The sequence below is a fragment of the Alnus glutinosa genome, chromosome 14, assembly GCF_958979055.1.
Source record: "Alnus glutinosa chromosome 14, dhAlnGlut1.1, whole genome shotgun sequence".
In the NCBI taxonomy this organism is placed as follows: domain Eukaryota; kingdom Viridiplantae; phylum Streptophyta; class Magnoliopsida; order Fagales; family Betulaceae; genus Alnus; species Alnus glutinosa.
The window spans coordinates 3,124,745-3,145,607 of NC_084899.1; the positions used below are offsets into that span (position 1 = coordinate 3,124,745).

The following is a 20,863-nucleotide window of genomic DNA, read 5'->3' on the forward strand; positions in this document are numbered from 1 at the left end:
TCCAGTCACTTGAAAATAATAGAGAGCGGCCAAAATCAGGAATTGATATAATGTTTACAACAGGACCATCACTGTACCTCGCAATGTCAGCTTACGCTCGTCGAAACTTCTTCGCTTAGCTCTCCCTTGAGCGCAGGCAGGGGAGGAGGGAAGAGTTCTGTTCCCCCACCCCCCCTTCCCCGCGCCATGGAGCCTTTTTACTCCCCCATGTGCAGATTCTCCAGGTCCCGAAGAGAGGGTTTTCCTCCTCTCATTGAGTTCGAATAGGGAAAATGGGAAGAGCTCTGTCTCCGCCCTCTTGCGTTTCTCCTCCGTCCTCTTTTTTTTTTTTTCTCCCATTATTATCAAAACTCAATAATAACTTATCATAAATTAAATTATGTTATATCATTTTTAGAGAGACATAAATATAACATCTTAGAGCCAAGCTGAGGGTGTGAAAGTGAAAAAAAAAAAATGTCAATTTTTATAAATTTTTAATAATTTAGGGACTGAATAGTAGTCACTAGTTCACTCACCAAACATTTTTTGTTAAACTGATAATTTTTTAATATTTTAACTATTTTGATAAAACTGTTAAGAATGTTCTACCTACCATAACGTGAAAAATGGAAAAGACAGCATTGAACGTTCAAGGAAAGAGACATTCCTTGCTTTTTTTCAAAGAGAAAATGTATGTAATAGAATACAACTGGTGGAAGTTTTTCGACGCAATTTAAATGGTGGGACCTTCCCTTTCCAGACAATTCCCACAACGAGAATCATCTTTTCCTTCCCAACAATTTCCACCACGAATCGGTATATCACTATATCTCAATTATCAACTCATTAATTTTTCTCACCCCTATTCAAAGTCCACGCAAGAGTAATCGCTCTTAGTGACGACGGCCCTCCTCCACTAAAGCAACCTTTTTTGTTTTTTTTTTTTTTTTTCTATTCTCGTCTCTCTCACAACTTTTCCAAGTGTAATTATTGGTGCTAAAAAAAAGTCCTCCATTCATTTAGTCAGTCAAGCATCCAATCATGGCAGGATGAAAATGATTAGTCAGTCGGCACATCCTACATCTATTTCGATGTAAAATGACTTTTAAAAAATAATTTTAATATTTTATAGTGTTTGATAAGGACGAAAATAATGATCAACGAAAATTATTTTCAATTTAATCGTAAAAATTTCTTTAATTTTTAGAAAACGATTTACGGTTTTAAATCATTTTCTAAAATTAAACTCTTCATTTTTACACGCACGTTTGATATTCGATTGTCAGAATCCGGCCATGGTCGGTCGTCGGAATCTAAGCAGCGCCGGAATCCGACAACATCCGGCAACCGGAATACTGCCAGCACCAGAATCCGACGACATCCGACAACCTTCGCCGAATTCCAGCGAACCAGATTCCGACCAAAACTGGCCGGAATCCAGCCATGGTCAGAAGCCGGCCAAATCTAGTCAAATTGGCCGAAATACAGCCGGATCCGGTGACTAATCCAGCTGGATCTGGCCAAAATGGCTGGGATCCGATCGGATCTGACCGGAGTCCGGCAAGAGTCTGGCCAAACTCCGATCATTTTGGCCAAATCTGGCTAAACATGCTCGCCGGAATCCGGCAACGGCAACCGGACGTTACCGGATTCCGGCAGCAGTTGCATTTTCGCCTTTCGTAATTTTTTCGTACGAACCAAACACCAAAAAATGTTTTCTAGAAAATCATTTTTTCTGAAAATGATTTTGTCGAAAATATTTTACGACGAAAACCATTTTACATCGAAACAAACGGAACATCAATCTCACCATAAGGAGCCTATCAGTAAATTGTGGGATTATGTCTAAAAATTACCGAAGGACCAAACAACAGCTACATTCATTCCATCTAATCTGCAAGGATCCAAACATGCAGCCAAAGGTATGTGATTATCAGCAATGAAAAAGAAAAAGCATCCAAAAATGTGGACCTATAGTGGGAAAGAAGAAAGGCAGCCATTGAGGAGGCCAGAACTTGACTTGACTTGACTTGACCTGACCTAGTGTCACTTCAAGTTGGAACCCATCTGCACGTCAGGTAGAATCTTAAACTACACTTCGAGTGAGCTTAACCAACCCTAAGAAAGTGCAGAATAGGGTAGAAGACGATGGGAGATGGCATTTCCTTCCCCCCACCCAGATGAGAAAAAAAAAAAATGAGGATGGCATCATAAGGCATTTGTGCTTTCTATTTTTTCCTTCGGCATTCAAGAGAATGCGACAATCTGCTTCTCTGTCATTTCCTTCAGGTATATCGAACTGACAACAAGAAACACTTATCACCCTTCATTTAAATTGACATCATTGAGAACATAGGGCATCGTTTGGCTGGATAAAAGATGATGTACTTATGAAAGTGTAGGAGAGTTATCTTTATTAAAAGCACTTTAACTAATCTGCCTACTTATTTCTTGTCTATTTTTCCCCCTTCCAGTTGGTGACTAAGGTGTATATTCCGATAGTTGAAGGAAGGTTGGGGGTTTAGAATTTACTTGTTCAACCAGGCTCTTTTGGGGAAGTGGTTGTGACACTACGTTCATGAGAGAGCGACCTTATGGAGGTTGGTTGTAGATTCTAAATATAGCAGTTCTTAGCATGGGTAGTGTTCTCATGAAGTTCATGAGTCGCATGGGATGGGGCTCTGAAAAAAATATTAGGAAGGGTTGGGGGAGTTGTCTAGCCACACTAGATTTGAGATGGGGGATGGCTCCAAAATCCGTTTCTCACATGATGTTTTGGTGTGGGGCTCAAACTCTCAAGACATCTTTTCCAGTCTTGTTTAGCATTGCCCGTTTTAAGGATGCTGTTGTGGTAGACCATTTGAAACTTTCTAGTGCCTTCTCAGAGCAGCTCATGATTGAGAGATAGATCACTTTACCTCACTCTTCACATTGTATTCTATTAGAGTGAGACAAGGCGTAGAGGACAGACTTTCTTAAATTCCTTTCAAGAGAGGGTCATTTGATGTTAAATCTGACTATAAGGTTCTTGTTCCCTATGCTAATATTCATTTTCTTTGGATTAGTATTTGGCGGAATAGGGCTTCCTTGAAAGTAGCTTTCTTCGATTGGTTGGCTGCCTTAGGGAAGATCTTCACTATGGACAACCTAAACAAATGACATATCATTGTGATTGAGTGGTGTTGCATATACAAGAAGAATAAGGAGTCGGTAGACCATCTTCTACTCCATTGTAAGATCGCATGTGCTCTTTGGAATACTATTTTCAGCAATGTATGATTGGTTTGGGTTATGCCTAGAAGGGTGGTTGATCTCTTTGCTTTTTGCACGGCGCTGGGGGTAGGTTTTAACTTGATGCAGTTTGAAAGATGAATCTACCTTGCCTAATGTGGTGTTTATGGAGAGAAACAAACAATTGGAGTTTTAAGGACCATGAAAGGACCTTGAAACTCTTTCTTTGGGACGCTACCTCAAATTGTAGTATTTCGAACTTCCATGCTTTCTTAGATCTTTTCTCCACTATTAGCTAGTCTTCTCTCTTATGTGCTTGGATTGTACCTTTGCGCCTGTCAATGAATTTGTGATTACATATAAAAATGAAAAAATAAAAGAACAAACTTATAAAGACAGTGAATCAGATATCGCGCCATTAATGCTGGGTGAAGTAAAAGGGATCTAAAAAGGTGTCTAAAGATATCTGATAGGATTGTTGAATGTCTCAAATTCCGCAAGGGGATGTGGAAGGGTTATTTTTCTTTTTTGTTTTAAAATCCTGATATTACATACTAGGTTGCAATAAAAGCAAAAGGCAACCAATTTTAGAGGAATTTTCCTATAAAATAATTTACAACAGAGTAATTCATGTATTGTTCCAAAACTAGCAACAAACATGAGCATCACATCTGCTTAACAGGCAATATATGCTTTTAGATTCACCTCACACCTCAAATCTTTTAGTTGGGGAAGAGTTAATGTAATGTAGAACAAACCTAAGCATCATACCTAGGGTTTCTCGGCATCACAACTTGAATATAGTTGCATCACATAATCCACAAAAATAATAGTTGCTGGAATTTTCATACTCATCTTCTATATTCAATAATCATAGAAAAAACCATTACATCCATATCTATAGATGTCTAATGCCTAATCTCCAATAGACTTCAGACTCCTTGAGCTTTAACTACTAAAGTGCAAAATAAATAACTAGTGAAACCCATGAATAAAACACAATACCAATAATAAGCCAAAGTACAAAATCAAATCAAAATAAACTTAAACTAAATCATACAAGCTCCCATGTAGACTCCACATCATCTAACATGTGCCAAAGTTTAGGCCTTGGAAGCATGTTTTCCACACTTTCTATAAACTTTGTAAGAGTGTTGCCACTTCTCAACATCATACAATACACCCTAAACATGATGCAACATAGCAGAACTTGAGAGTTACGCAAAAGAATAAGGCTAGGAAACATTAAATCTTAGCCAATTTGGAGTTGGCCACGGTAGACTCCACACTATTCATGAATCATATCACAACATTGGACCTAAGAGAGGTGTATTGGGCATACAGTGGAAGTGATAATACCTTTCTCAATATATCATTCAAGTGTAACTCAACCGAGTAACTAGGCAAAATATCCAACATTCTGACACGTCCAACCAAAAACAGTCAATTGGGGCATTAGCCAATTCGGAGTTGGTAAGGAATTTCAGAAACCAACAGTGGTCAGATCAGCCGTCAGTTATGGGTGGTGGAAAACCGACATGACATTTACTTACCCAACCAACCGATATAGGGTTATGTAAATGTCATTTTCTTTATGGTTTGCTAATTGCTAAAGCCACCTACTAATCTGCTTCTTGCCACAAACACGGTCCATCCCATCGCCATCCAATTGGACAACCATGCGATCGCTACCCTCCCTTCCCCTGAGCATGATAATGACGGTGACTCCCCCTGCAATCCTGTGCCAACTATCACCATTAGTGGCACTTGCATTTGCAGAATGGAGTCCTTGTCACCCTTCACCTAGTGGCCACCTCATTCCCAAGCTCGTCGAAGTTGGTGCTCTCTACATGACGTAGCAAAAGCAAAAAGGAAGAAAAGAAGACCACATTTTCTTTCTTGAATACCTTAAAATCAGAAAGAAGAAGAGAGAACAATGAAACCCAATTTTATGTTATTGAAGATTAATCCAAAGACTGTCAGAACATAACATATTTAACACAACTGCCACTGTAAATAAGGGTGCATGTTTGAAACCCATTTAAACACCGCTTTGAACAAAACTCTCAGTTTGACTCGCATTCAAACGCATTTGGAACGAAATTTGTCTGAATTCCATTAGAATTCCATTAAAAAGAAACTTTATGTATGATCTCAGAAATCTTTGGATGAACTTTGTTCAAGCCTATCAAGTTTTGTTCAAATGCTACCCTGGGTGTTCACTTTCAAGTCGCACCATACAGTTTTGTGAGACTTGTTCTTCGCCATTGGGTGTGATATTAGTTGTTAATTACTTTGGTCTTAATCTCTAGGTATTAGCACAAAGCATACTCCTAGTGTGATTCAATCTCCTAAGAATCCTAGTGAGTATGCTGATAGACTCCCGGTTGATCAATCCTCCTAGTGAGTGTTGATAACACAACCAGCTGATAAGGATAAGGTTATCTAGAGGAGATTTACTTGTAATTAGATTTCTATCTAAGAGTTTGTATTAGATTAGAATACTAGAAGCTAAGGCTTATCGTGTAAACTATACTACCTTGCAAGTTCTATATATAATTCAATATATGCTCACTAGATGAGCAAGCTTGAAAGCCAATATACTCTAAAATCTTACACAAGGTTACTCCTATTGCTGTTATAAATTAATTGAAAACAGCCATTTTTAGGAAGAAAAAAAATCCATTTTTTTTTGTTTTAATTCGAACAATACAAAAGAGAGATACACAGGATCACCCTTTAGCAGGTCACAAAAAACAATATGCTGGGGCAGCATGAAAACCAGTATGAGCCCATACAAACAAGAGGAAGAAGCCCACTTTGCGAGAAGGTGAGCGTGCTGATTGGCTTTCTAGGGCATGGAGAATCAACCAGCTTGGGTTACTTCTAAGAATGGCATGAGCATCAGAAATAACTGAGCATATCCCCAAGGAGGGAGGGAAGGATCCTAGAGAGCCTAGAACACTATAAGTGAGTCCCCCTCCACGAAGATGTGGAGTGATAACGCAAATGGGCTAGTGCTTTTCCTTGAGTCATTACAAATGGTATCAGAGTCAGATTGTAACACCAGGCTATGAGGTACTGGAGCACCGTATGACGTGGTCCTAACAAGGACGTCCGTGATTTAAAAATGGGAGTTTGTAATACCCCTATCCCAAATTGGGAAGATGAGGAGTAGCCCACATAGAGTAGATGGTTTATAAAGATAATTATGAGTAACAAGTCCCACACTACCTAGTAACTAGGTGAAATTGAATTTTATAATGAATTCTAAGAAAGTTCTAAATTGACTAGTCCTTTTTAGATGATAGTACAGATATGGTTAGCATTTTTTCCTGTGTCATTACAAATAAGGTCAGCTAATATTTGAAGGTTGAAACAAGGGAGGATGACTCACCTGGAATAGACTGAAAATTTGAGATAGCAGGAAGCTAGGGGACTTCCCAGATTTTGACCGACCGCCCATTAATCCATTATGCACTCTGAAACAAAAGTCTTTCTGAATAAGTCACCTAGCACTAAGGAGCCCTTTTCCAAATCCATGAAGGTGAGGAGTGGATTGAGGCTTGGAGGAAAGAAGAATTTTGAAAATACTTGACCCGAATGGCCTAAACCAATAATTTATCTTTTTCAGAACATAAGGCCCATCCCATTTTTGCCTAAAGGGCCTAGTTTGGATCTGCCATTCTTCTGAAGCCCAAGCCTCCTCTAGATTTTAGGAAGTAAATTGTCTTCCAGGCAATAGGGGTAAATGTAAATTCTTCTAGTTCATACAGATGAAAGATATCATAGAAGTTAATCCTTGTACACAATGAAAAAAATTTCTTTCTTTTTTCTTTTAGGGGGGGGGGGGTGTTTTCCTCTATGGGTTCCAATGCTGCCCAATCAGCCGACAACCATCGGTCGGACCAGTTCAAAGCCCTCGATTTAGTTCGTTGGGGATGATTTCTGGTGGCCAATACCGGTCAGCTTGACTTTCACAAACCCAGAGGGGCAGTTGCCTATCCCTACATAAGACTGTCTTTGCATCTGCTTTCCATATATATTGCTATAGTATCATTTTCACTCTATCCATCTTACAGGGTTTGTGCTTGTTGGTGTGTAGTGTACTTGAAGAAAGGCAGGTGGACCCAAGACCAATATAAATATCCCTTTTATTCAAGTGGCCTTCTTATTGGGCCCATTTGAAAAAATCATGGATCAAACTTTGCATAAGGCTATTTTAACTAACAAATCCATTTATCCACTTACCAACTTTTAGACACCTACACCTTAGGAATTTGTGAACTTCCATACTGCATCCTGTTTCTCTCTTGTATACTCGTTGTGTACTTTGGGATGCGCCTTTGCATTTTTTAATGAATTTCGCGATTACTTATAAAAAAAATAAAAACTAATTCTGCATCCTGTAAACCGCTAGTCTGGCACAAAAAAGACAGAACTATAACCATAAACAGAAAAAGGCCTAAAGATTTTCTTTTTGTTTCCTCTTATCCCACATTCCTACAATCTTTTATGCTTTCTCCTCCTGGTGAATTCAATCCTAAGAACTTCGGAATCTCGTTGTTTCCATGATGTCTGACTATGGCCAAAAACAACTTGTCGTCATGAAATAAAATCAAGGGTACTCAAGATATCATGAGATCAATTGCCTCACAAATTATGTAGAACGAACTCAATATATTTTAAGTATCCTAAAATTATTTTAACTAAACATAGTTGGCTGCTAAGGAAAAGGGTGTTAGTGCGAAAGACTATAAAGCAAATAATGCCATCTCTCCATTCCCCAAAGTTCTTCGTTTCACAGTATGCAATGATTGCATAAAAAACCCACCATTTAATCCAAAATATCACACACAAGCAGAAAGAACAAACAGAAGGCTATAGTGCAAGTCTTAAACCAAACATATGGGGAAGTGTAATATATTACCTATGTTAATTATTGTAACTGTTGGCCATTACACTCACTCAATAATAAAAATATATAATCCTTATCGCCCCCATAAACATCAAAATTTGTGTACTAGAGTAGGATAAAGGAACAGTCTAATATCAAGAGCATATTAATACACTCAACATAGAAGAGCAAATATTGGCATGAATCTGCACCATTCGTGAATCATATCTCAACATTTGATCTATGGGAGAGGTGTGAGGGATACATACCAGCTATGCAGACGGTGGAAGCTAAGTGATAATACCTCTTCTCAGTACACGGTTCAAGAGTTATGCAAAAGACTGTCATTGCATCCGATTCCCTATATATTGCTATAGTACCACTTACACTCTATCCATCACATATGGTTTGCGCTTGCCAGTGCATCGACCACTAAACAGAAAGGCGAGTGGGTGGGCCCAAGACCAAGAGAGATTTGTGCTCCTTGCAAAGAACAAGGAATCAAGCTTTGCATAAGGCTCCTTCAACTTAGGAATCCATTTATAAACTTACTTTTAGTTGCAAACACCTTTAGGAATTACAGACCACTAGTATTGCCCTTTTTGTGACAGACTAGCTGTCTATAGGATGCAGAATTAGTTTATGGAAGTTCAACCTATCCTTGCTTAACATACTCTTGTTGCTAATGTTTTCTGGGGGTGTTTTCTGATTTTTGTTTGAAAAAGTATTCTGTTCTGATTTTAGAAGTGTTTTGTGTTTCAGTTGATAGTTAATATTTCTGTTTTGAGAAGATAAAACAAAAATTTCACCAAACGAAGCATGTTTCGCTCAGGAAAAGAGTGCTGTTGCAAAAGATTATAAGCAAATCATGATAAGCAAAAAAAAAAAAATTGCTTTGCGTGCTTGACTGCGCTTTGGTTTTTTTTTTTTTTTTAATGATATTTCACTTACTTATAGAAAATAATAATAATAATAAAAATAAAAAGAGTATAAGCAAATCATGCCATATCTCCATTCCCCAAACTTTTTCATTTCACAATATGCAACAATAGCACGAAAACACCACCACAAAAATCCAAAATGTCACACACACAAGACCAGAAATAACAAACACAAGGTTGTTAAAAAAAAAAAAACAAACAAACACAAGGTGAAAGTGCAACTCTCAAACCAGACATAAGGGAAATGTAATTTATCACTTATGTTAACTATTGCAAATATTGGCCGATACACTAAATCATAAAAAACCATGGAAAATATTAGATTTACAACACCAATACAACAACTGTACAACAATCTCTCACATGAGGGTGGGTCCCACATACTGTGGTCCACCCTCATGTGAGGGGTTGTTGTACAGTTGTTGTATTGATGTTGTACAAGAATCAAGTCCCAAAAACCACTATACAATCTTTATCGCCCCCATAAACATTAAAAAAAAATGTGTACCCGTCTAAGACGAAGGAGCCGCCGCCGGAGCAGATTCAAGCGAAACATTATTAAGCCGCTCCAGAGCCAAAATAAGCGCTTGGGGTCCCCAAGTTGCCCTCCCCATGAGCCTTGAGCGACAGATAGAGCTGCTGAGCCAGAGCCAGCCCGGGCAAAGCCAGACCCATTCTCTGACACTCCTTCAAACATATCCCCAAGTCCTTCACAAAATGGTTCACATAGAACCCAGGCTCCAAATCTATCTTCAAGATCCTACTCCCATACAAGTCTAGCGACTTGGACCCCGCCGCACCCGTCGAGATGGCGCCCAGGAACAGAGCCTTGTGCGCGTACACCATCCCCTCCACTAACCCCACCATCGTCGAAGCGATCACCACCTGGTTCGCTAGCTTCGAGAATTGCCCCTTTCCGGGGGCACCCATGTAATTAACCTTACCCAGAAGGGCAAACAGCGGGTTCAGGCGCTTGACTACTGTCTCGTCCCCGCCGGCGAAGATCGCGTGGGTTCCGCTCTTGGCGCCGAGGTCTCCGCTGGAGACCGGGGAGTCGATCGCGGCGCAGTCCTTGGAGGCAGCCGCGGCGGCGATCTCGTCGGCGAAATCGCTTCTCCATTCTCTAAATTAATTACTCTCGAACGTCGCTTCTCCATTCTCTACCATGTTTTCGTTTTCACCTTCTATTTATCTCCCAAAATAGTAATTATAAATTATTAATGGTCTTTTTGAGTTTATAAATTTAAAAAATATGATTAAAAAATAACAATTTTTAAATATATAATATGAAAAAACGTAATTTTTAAAAGCGCACGTGAAACTTATATGTGCCATTTTTGGTTAAGGTTGATACCAATAGCTAAAGGAGAAGCGCGACCTTCTGCTAATTATATTTGAGGAGATCGATCGAGTTTTATAAATAGTAGCATATCTTCTTTTATGTTTTGATTTTGTTTTTTTTTTCCCAGTTGTTGAGTATTTAACCCCTTCCTCAACGACATTTTGGGTCATGTAAAAACCTTTTTTTCTTGAGATTTGATTCTTGTACTATATCATCATAACAACTGCACAACAACCCTTCACATGAGGGTGGGCTCCAGTGTGTGAGACCCACCTTCATGTGAGGGGTTGTTGTGCAATTGTTGTATTGGTGTTGTAAATCTAACATTTTTCTTTTTTCTTATAACTTTTTCTATTTCATTTCACAAGTATTATAAATATTTGGTTATTCCAACCTTTGAATGAAGTGATTGAGCTCCCACGTCTTCTTTGTTTTTTGTTTTCTTTTTCTTTTCTTTTTCTAATTTAAAAAGGTGGGAAGGGCAACCAGTGTAATTACTCATCTTGGACTTGACCATCGGGGTTCCCACCGGCTGTGGAATGTTCAATTTAAACCATATATAGTTACTGTCTTGGAATGCGAGTTTGTTACCACAGCCCTATCAAAATGCAAGTTGATAAATCTCCTTTTTAGTAGTATTTGGTTCGCGGACTACTACCGCAAGAGGCTTCGAGCGTACCCATTACCACTAAGAAGAAAAGAGGGGAGGAATTGAACCTTATCCCACGTCAAATCCAGTACATGCTCTCTCTTTCTATAAGTTCAGATCATAAGGGATTAAGCTTTTCTTAAGCCTTCTTATTGGGTCCATTTGAAAAGATAATGGATCAAACTTAATTTGCTTAAGCCTTCCTACAGTACCTTAGGAATTTGTAAACTTCCATAAACTAATGCTGCATCGATATCTGTACGTACACCATTATATTTGAAATGGTTAATTAAGATAACTACAGCTGCTATCGAAAAAGCCCTCATACAACATTCTATAAATCCCATAAGCTTTCTTTACTTAACTACACCTTTGAAATGGCCATGGAAGTCATCATTTTCTCTGAAACAATGTTGAAAACGTACGTTTCTGGTCGTGGTATATGGAAAAGCATTAAACAGTGGATGTCAAACTTGCAGTATTCTTCAAAATATTCAAAACCTCTTTCATGGACGGCCTGGTAGAAGGCAGAGTATCTGTAAAAATGTCAGATTCTGTGAAATTCAGCCTCTAGAATGAGGTGAGCTCCAACGTCAAATCCAATACCTGCTCTCTCTTTAGATATATCCTGATCTCAAGGAATGAAGCTACCAAACCTATAACCCAAGCACGCAATTTGGATGAAGGTTTGCTTGAATTTTGGAGTCTGAAATTTCAGTTGGGAATGTTTAGTGATGGGCTATTACCACAGAGGCGGATTGTTCAAGAAGCTGCTGCCATATGCACCATTTTCGAATTCATCTGGGATCCTCCCAGTGAAATTATCGGAGGAGAGATCAAGTGAAGTGAGCTACAGGAGGCCAAGTTGCGGTGGAATTTTGCCAGACGGTTTTCTGATAAGTCCAAATCAGTAAGGTGTGGTAAAGAACCAAATTCCTCTGGAATTTGTCCAGAGATTGCATTTCGGCTAAGGTTTAGAAGAGTCAGCGATTTCCATGATATAATATCCGATAAAAGAGAGCTTGAGAGTCGATTGTGATCAAGCAAAAGAGTTGTTAAACGTGGAAGAGCGGTAAGTAAGTTCTCGAGAAATTGAACCATCTAAGAGATTATTACTGACGTCCAGAAACATCAAATTCCTCCAGGAAGATTGTGTTCTTCCGCCGGAATTTTACCTAAAAACCTGTTGTGACCGATTTTTAATCGAGAAAGATTATGTGACAATCTCTCAGGAAGCTCACCCGTAAATGAATTGTTGCTTAACAATAAGCTGCCCATATTCATTAATGTCCATAGGCCAATAGGAATATTCCCAGAAAACCTATTATTCTGAACATTAAGAAATATCAAATTATTGCAATTTCCAAGCGACTTGGGCAATTGACCACTGAGGTTGTTGTCAGAAGCTACCACTCCTACCAACTTTCCATTATCACCCAAGTGTTGTGGCAGCTGGCCAGTAAGCCTATAATTGAACGCGACCTAAAAAACTTCAAGCATAGAATACCGCCCAAGGTCTAGAGGTAGAGAACCTGATAAATTATTGTTAAATAGTTTAAGATTTATCAACTCCGAAAGACAACTTATGCTATCTAGAATTTTTCCAGATAATTGATTCATAAATAAACTAAAACCCGACAATTTGGTGAGTTTTCCAAAATCAATGGGTATTGTCCCGGTCAAGTAATTCTTGGAGAGAGCAATAACATCTATGTTTGAAGCCTCAACCACCCCAAGAATCTCTTCGGACAATTTGTTTTTGTAAAGATACACTTTACTCAAATTCTTCGGCATAAGCAAACCGCTCGGAATTTTTCTGCTCAAATTGTAAAGATACACCACCAACCACTTCCTCACCGAACGCACCAGCGACGCCCACCCACGGCACCAGCTCGAAATCCGGCGACGCCCATTGACACAGGCCACGCCCACAGTCCAAAAAAGCACCGCCCACCACCAACCACTTCCGCACTGAATGCACCGGCGACGTCCACCCAGGGCACCAGCTCGAAATCCGGCGACGCCCATCGAACGCCACCCATGCATCACCATCCGCATCGGCACAGGCCACACCCACAATCCAAAAATCAACCGGCCAAACGCCACCCACGGCACCAGCTCAGAGTCTCACTGACATTACGTCGTGTACCGGTAAGAAGAAGGTATGTATACATGTTTACATATCGGCTTGATTTGTGTTATGGTTTTTGTTTTGATTTTGGATTTGATTTTCTTTAAGGGATAGCTGAATTCTGGCATTCTGATTTTTTATGGCTGGTTGAAGTTTACCAAGCAGGTCTGTTTTTTATTTGTTTTTTGTTCTAGGTGTGCGGTTGGAATTGAGGAGTTTTCTGGGGATACTCGTTTGCTATTTTTGGTGGTTTTGGTTTCAGCTGGGAGCTTGGTTGAGTTTTGGTTTCTGCTTAGGCTTGTTTTTTGGAGTTGGCTTTCTTGCTGTGTTGGTTTTCGGGTCCAGGTGTGCTGCTGGTATGTGGTTCTTTTTGGAGCTGTTTTCTTTGTGTTGTATAGTTTTGTTGTTGTATAGGCATAAGTAGTTTTTCTTTTCTGTGTGCTTTGTTTTGAGAGATTTTTGTTATGGCTTTTGCCTTTGTAGCCTGATGGCTTGAGTTCCAGCTTGATTGATGGAGTTGTAATTCTTTGGTTGGTTGTTATAAAATTTTCATTCATCCAAAATAAAATAAAAATCTGATTGCTTTTTTTTGATGAATGAAATTTTTTTATAACAACATAAAGAATACAATATCTCTCTGGCAGAAACCTGCTCGAATTCCAGATGCAAAACATGTATCTTGTTACAACCAACACCCCTCCAAACAATCTATACAACCTATACAAATACAAATCTCAATCTTCTGAGATTAAAATTTTATATATCAACAAACTACAAACCCAAGTAACAAAAACAAACCAGCCAAAATACCACATGAATAAAAAACCTGCGGCCTTCTCATAGCACCCCCAACAGCAAAGACAGCTGCTCCACCAAATCTGCAAAGTTCCCAGCCTCCAAAAATTTCCTGCCAATCCTTCCAACGACCAACAACAAGTGGTCACACTCTGGAAAGAGTGGCATTACTAATCATGAAAAGGGTCAATTTCTTTTTGTTGGCCTGAATATGACTCCAATTTACCTCGGTGTTAACTTTTTTAAACAATGCAGAAATATTTTGAAGGCTTTGATCCCAATTGTAGAACCTTATTTTAAGTTTCTATGACATGAAGAAACAAGTCTTAAAAACTTATTTTGCTGATTTATGTATATTTTCCTTTCTTGGAAATATATAGATCAAATTATCTATTTAAACCAAATTTATTGGCTGCCATCTCTTTTTAATTAGTCTCAAGGCTCTCAACTCATGTCTTCATGTCTTATATTTTCTTGTAATTCCCTCAGCCATAACCATGCCCTTCTCCTAATGAGTCCAATAATGGTTTTGGTTTTTTGGTTGTGCATGAAAAGCCGTCCAATTCACCTTGTCATTTCAGCTAAGCTCCTTTTATGGTCATCATTCATTAGTGGGTGCCTTGGGTTTCTACCAAAAAGAAAAGAATATACAATCATAGGAAAAAGAGAAGAAAATGGGTAGGGGAAAAGAGATAAAGATAGAAATAGAATGAGAGATGATGGAAGAAATGACATTTCTGGACAAGCAGTAGTTGCTAGTTTTTTTTTTTTTTTTTTTTTTCGCAACACTTGTGGTTGTTAGATGTGATTTTGTTTTGCTTCTTTGTTTGGTTTGTTGTATTTTATCTCTACTTGTTTGTAGCTGTCCAGTTTGATTTCCTTATGAAGATTGTAATTTTTGGTTCTAGCATTTTATATTCTGAAGTATTTGTACAGGGTCACTTTGTAGACTAATTGTTGTGGTTCTATTTTGTGCACTTTGTAGACTGATTTGGATGGGCTGCAAGCTTTTTGATTTTATCTATCAAGGTCGCTTAGAAGGTTTGACGCTTATCTTGTTTTTTAAGTGCATGAGTGAGGCAACAATTGATTCTCACCCAACCAAAACAAAGCACCCGAAGGTGATGGAAGCCTTTGAAACTGTTGGCGATAAGATCATGGAAGCTGATGAAGAGAAGGATGCAAGAGGAGTTAGACAGAGCAGCAGCAGCGTGTGGAGATTTTGAAAATTTTAGGGCATTTTGGGAAAAGGGGAAGGCTTTCACGCGTGCAACAGTTTTTGTTTTTGATTTTTTTTTAAAAAAATATATATAAAATATATTAAATTTAATGCCACGTAGGACGAGAGTCGGACGAGCGTCTGACTCTCGTCCTCCGGATAGACGAGCTCCTCCTTTTGTTGGGTCCATTTGCAAAGATAATGGATCAAACTTTGCTTAAGCCTTCCTACACCTTAGGAATTTGTAAACGTCCATAAACTAATGCTGCATCGATATCTGTATGTACACGCAGCGGTGGAGTCAGAATTTTGATTTACAACAGGCAAGATTTAAAATTAAAAAAAATTGAACGAAAATTAATTAAAAATATAACTAACGAAATAAATAAACAATTCAATAAATTTTAATTATAGCTTAAAACATTTAAATGTAACTTGCAATTTATTTTGTCATGCCTAACGTTAATTTATCTCATTGTCCTCAACAGGTTTTCATATTACATATTTGCTAAATCTACTGTGACACGAGTTCATTCAAAATTTGATTGAAACTTAATGAAATCTTTGTTATTCTCCTCAAATAACTATAATTTTAAATTTCATTAATTCCTCTAAATATTGATCAATGATTAATCAAATGACAAAGGAAAATTTTAGAAGCTGTTTTTAAAAAAATTTTAATATGGCCTCACAATTTGATATTTTTCTCAAATCTATAAAGAGACAATATTTGTTTTAAATAAAAATTTCGGACATTTACGAAATTTTACCCATTATTATTATTATATTATTTTCAGTATATTAAAAATACCTCTCATTTCATCTAAACCTTAAAAATAAAAGAAGAGAGAATGAGATAAAACACTAACCCATATATATATACCCATTAGCCGTCATTCTTTTCCCCTCACCGTAGAAATTTTTCACAAGCTGCCTCTTCCTTTCACTGTGCGTACAAAGGTCGGTAGACTGCAGGTATATTACCTTATTTACATTGCAATATAAATAAGGAAAAATATTCTTGCACAACTTGTGCACAACACAAGATACATGGAGTGTGACCCGTGTGAGTGAGACCCACCACATGGGTCCTACCCTATGTGTCTTGTGCTGTGCACAAGTATACCAATCACTTCTTTATAAATAATATATATTAGGTTCCCAACTCCCAAGTCATGCCAACATAAGCACTAAGGCTAAACGCAGCGTTTACTAAAAAAAAAAAACTAAACCCAGCTTTTTATCAACTAAAAGTCTAAAAGTATTGTTCGAAAAGTATTGCACGCTACACGTTTTGTTAAAAAAAAAAAAAGTTAATGAAACAGAGCCTTTTTTTCAAAAGCGTAAACACACCGTTTTGTTTGTCTCCTTCCTTAGAAGAGCTCAGACTAACCTAAAAGTTCCTGAAACTTGAGAAACCTGAAATGGTGAAAGCATAAAACACTAAATTTTGGTACTGCTAGCCTTGGAAATGCTTTGCCCGTATAACGTAGATGCCCTTTGATGAGTGGTTGAAGGTGGGCAACCAAAGTATTTGAAAAAAATCCACCGGGGTCAAAGAAAAATTTTAGGGATCGAGGGGGGGAGCGAGCGCTCCCTCTCTCGAACCCCTGCCTCCGCCCCTGCGTAACATACCATTATATTTGAAATGGTTATTAATTTTATTGATATGCTAGTTAAGATAACTACAGCGAAAAAGCCCTCATACATACAACATTCTACAAATCCCATAAGCTTCTTTACTTAACTCCACCTTCGAAATGTAAGTCATCATTTTCTCTGAAACAATGTTGAAAACGTACGTTTCTGCTCGTGGTATTTGGAAAAGCATCAAACAGTGGATGTCAAACTTGCAGTATTCTTCAAAATATTCAAAACCTCTTTCATGGAGGGCCTGGTAGAAGGCAGAGTACCTGTACAAATGATCCCAAGTTTGAAAACAAAGCACATTTCATCTAAGTAACGGGGTTCCTTCACCTCCTCATCCAAGGCATCAACTACAGGGCCCCCTTGTTGAAAGTACCGCCATGCCCATTCAGCAAGGGATGTGTGCTCATCACCATCAGTAGCTTTTCTTCCAGTTGCAAGCTCCAGAAGGATAACCCCAAAGCTGTAAACGTCAATCTTCTCACTGACTCGTGTCGTCTGAGCATACTCTGCAGTTCAAGTTAACAACAAAAACTAAAACTGAAATTCCTACCGAGGGAAAAGAAGAAAACTCGCGAATTTCGAACATCATGAATTGATGATCAAAGTGAATCTTAGAAATTTCATGTCACGCACCTGGAGCTATATAGCCGAAAGAGCCAGCTACAGCTGACATTGTAGCAGATTCTCCATGCTTGATCAACATCTTGGCTAGACCAAAATCTGCGATTTTTGCATTAAACTCAGAATCTAAAAGGATGTTGCTTGACTTCACATCTCGATGAACAATGGGTGGTGAGCAGTCATGGTGCATATAGGAGAGCCCCCGGGCAGCCCCAACTGCTATCTGAAACCTCTTAGGCCAATCTAGGACGACATACTGGACTGAACCTGAGATAGTTGATGCTCTACTACTCTTCCTATGCAGCCATAGATCTAAGCTACGATTTTCCAAATACTCGTAGACAAGGAGTTTTGAATTATCACTAGAGATACAACAGAGCAGCTTCACTATGTTGGAATGTCGAATTGAACTCAGTATTTTGACTTCTGCCAGAAATTCTTTTTCAAGCTTCTGTTCTAGCCTTTTCTTATTCCATATCTTCTTCACAGCGACAATTTCATCAGATGAATTAATAGCAACACGATATACCTTTCCCGATCCACCGCTACCAATCACATTATTATCTATCAGTCTAGACAAAATGTCAGATTCTGTGAAATTCAGCCTCTGGAATGAGGTGAGCTCCCATGTCAAATCCAATACCTGCTCTCTCTTTCGATATATCCTGATCACAAGGAATGAAGCTACCAAACCTAGTAAAGCTGCTGGTAAAACTATAATCCAAGCAAGTAATTTGGATGAAATTTTGCTTGAATTTTGGGGTTTGGAATTGCATTTGGCAATGTTAAGTGACGGCCTATTAGCACAGAGACGAGGATTGTTCAAGAAGCTGCTGGCATATGCATCATTTTCGAATTCACTTGGAATCCTCCCAGTCAAATGATTCGAAGAGAGATTGAGTGAAGTGAGCTTCAGGAGGCCAAGTTCTCTTGGAATTTCACCAAACAGTTGGTTTTCTGAGAGGTCCAAAACAGTAAGTCCTGGTAAAGAACCAAATGCCTCTGGAATTTGTCCAGAGATTGCATTTCGGCTAAGGTTTAGCATACTTAGCGATTTCCATGATAAAAAATCTGGTGGAAGGGAGCCTGAGAGTCGATTGTGATCAAGCAAAAGAGTTGTTAAACGTGGAAGAGCGGTTAGTTCTCGAGGAATTGAACCATTTAAGAGATTATTACTGGCGTCCAGAAACACCAAATTCCTCCAGAAAGAAACTCCCGCCAGAATTTTACCCGAAAACCTATTGTGACTAATTTCTAATCGAGAAAGATTGCGTGACAATCTTTCAGGAAGCTCACCCGTAAACAAATTGTTGCTTAACAGCAAGCTGTCCATATTCAATAATGTCCATAGGCCACTAGGAATATTCCCGAAAAACCTATTATTCTTAACATCAAGAAATATCAAATTATTGCAATTTTCAAGCGACTTGGGCAGTTGACCACTGAGGTTGTTGTCGGAAGCTACCACTCGTACCAACCTTCCATTATCACCCAAGTGTTGTGGTAGCTGGCCAGTAAGCCTATAATTGGACGCCACCTGAAAAACTTCAAGCATAGAGTACCGCCCCAGGTCCGGAGGTAGAGTACCTGATAAATTATTGTTGAACAGTTTAAGATTTATCAGTCCTGGAAGACGACCTATGCTATCTGGAATTTTTTCAGATAATTGATTTTTAAATAAACTCAAACCCGACAATTTGGTGAGTCTTCCGAAATCATCAGGTATTGTCCCGATCAAGTAATTCTCGGAGAGATCAATAACATCTATGTTTGAAGCCTCAACCACCCGAGGAATCTCCCCAGACAATTTATTTTTGTAAAGAAACACTTTACTCAAATTCTTCGGCATAAACAAACCACTCGGGATTTTCCCGCTCAGATTGTTCCTCGACAAATCCAAATTCTCCAGTGCCGCCATTTCTCCAATTGTGTTTGGGATTTCTCCTACCAAATTTGAGCCTGCCACCCAAAGATACTTCAGTTTCTTCAGTCTTGTGAACTCCGAAGGCAACGTTGTTGTGATCCTCGTCATCCAGGCCAATTCTAGTTGTTCGAGATTGGACAAGTTGCCAATTTCTGGCGGGAAAGAACCGTTAAATGGAACCTGGAAGAGCTGAAGTGATCTCAACTCTGTTAGTTGCCCGATGGATGCTGGGATGTTTCCGGAGAAGATGTTGGCTCCAAGGTTGAGCAGACGAAGCTGAGCCATGCGGTGAATGTCATCAGGGACTGTGCCGGCGAAGTAGTTCTGCGACAGGTCGAGGTATTGGAGATTGGAGCAGTTGTAGAGAGGTCGTGGGAACTCATTTGAGGTCATATAGTTGTATGAAAGGTCAAGGGTTGTGAGGTTGTTGAGGTCACAGATGAAGGGTGGGACTGTTCCGTTGATTCTCATGTTTTGGAGGGATAGTCCTGTGACTGATGAGCCATCGGTACTGCAGGTGATCTCTGGCCAGATACAGTGGGAGGAGTTTGATGAGGTACTCCATCGGCTGAGAGACTGTGGGTTTTTCCAGTGTTGCTTCAGTTTCAGTAGGACTGCTTGCTCTTGATCATTGAGTTGATGAGGGTTTGCGTGGCTCAAGAAGAGCAGGTGGAGGAGGATGGTGTAGAAAGAAAATTGGATGAATTTTAGGATTGTTTTCGTCATTTGGAGGTTGAGCTTTAGTTCTTGTTTTAACTCTGATCTCAACATTGCCCAAAGGAGCCATTTATAAATTGAAGTAATAGTCAAGTCAACGGGACACTTAATTATTATATTAGGTACTAAAATATGGACTATAATGTGATATTACAAGTGACTAGCTAGATTTGAGTCTTATTCTTGGCGGTATAATGTGAAAGTGAAGTCAATTAATTTTTTGTTGTGTTAAATCCTTTATGTCGTGGCTTTCAAGTTTTTTTTTGCAGTTACAGTAAACATGCGTTTTTTTAAACAACTCATTTACTGAACTGTCTATTTTATTATTTTTTTTTTTGACATGTCCACACAAGATGGAGAGGAGGGATTCAAACTAGTCATGACCTCCGCTTCATGAAACGTGGTCCGCTTCAACTACCCATTTCTTAGATTGTGTGCCAAAAAATTATTGGGCCGGGTCATTTTTGGCCTTTTCTCAAATGTTAGGTTTTATTTTGCACTGAAATATTTATACATAGGTCTTTGTTGGGATTTCCTTTATTTTATTAATGAAATTTCACTTGCCCAAGGCCACCCTTGTGTGGCGCCACACATATAGTTTGCTCAACAACAAAAGAGCCAGGCTAAACGTTTACCCGAGGGAAAACTATATACATTTATCCCTGAACTTACACTTTAATTACAACGTTATCCTCAAACTTTAAAAAGTTGTAATTAATTTCTCAAATTATTAGCCCCCTTAGCGCTGTCATTATAATTTTTTG

At 38.8% G+C, this 20,863-nt stretch overlaps 1 protein-coding gene and 1 pseudogene across 2 annotated transcripts; both read right to left on the minus strand.

The window, feature by feature from the left end:
• Positions 1-9,343: 9,343 nt before the first annotated feature.
• LOC133857502 (probable 3-hydroxyisobutyrate dehydrogenase-like 1, mitochondrial) lies at positions 9,344-13,084 on the minus strand (annotated as a pseudogene).
• Positions 13,085-16,868: 3,784 nt separating this feature from the next.
• LOC133857911 (receptor-like protein kinase 5) lies at positions 16,869-20,126 on the minus strand. Of its 2 annotated transcripts, XM_062293294.1 has the most exons (3): positions 19,148-20,126; positions 17,471-19,045; positions 16,869-17,343 (listed from the first exon to the last, which is right to left on the minus strand). In XM_062293294.1, the coding sequence occupies exons 1-3, from the start codon at positions 20,106-20,108 to the stop codon at positions 17,018-17,020; spliced, it is 2,862 nt and encodes a 953-aa protein (XP_062149278.1). In that variant the 5' UTR covers positions 20,109-20,126; the 3' UTR covers positions 16,869-17,017. The 2 variants fall into 2 exon arrangements, with proteins under 2 accessions (XP_062149278.1, XP_062149277.1); XM_062293293.1 differs by having other exon boundaries at positions 17,471-20,126.
• Positions 20,127-20,863: the final 737 nt, after the last annotated feature.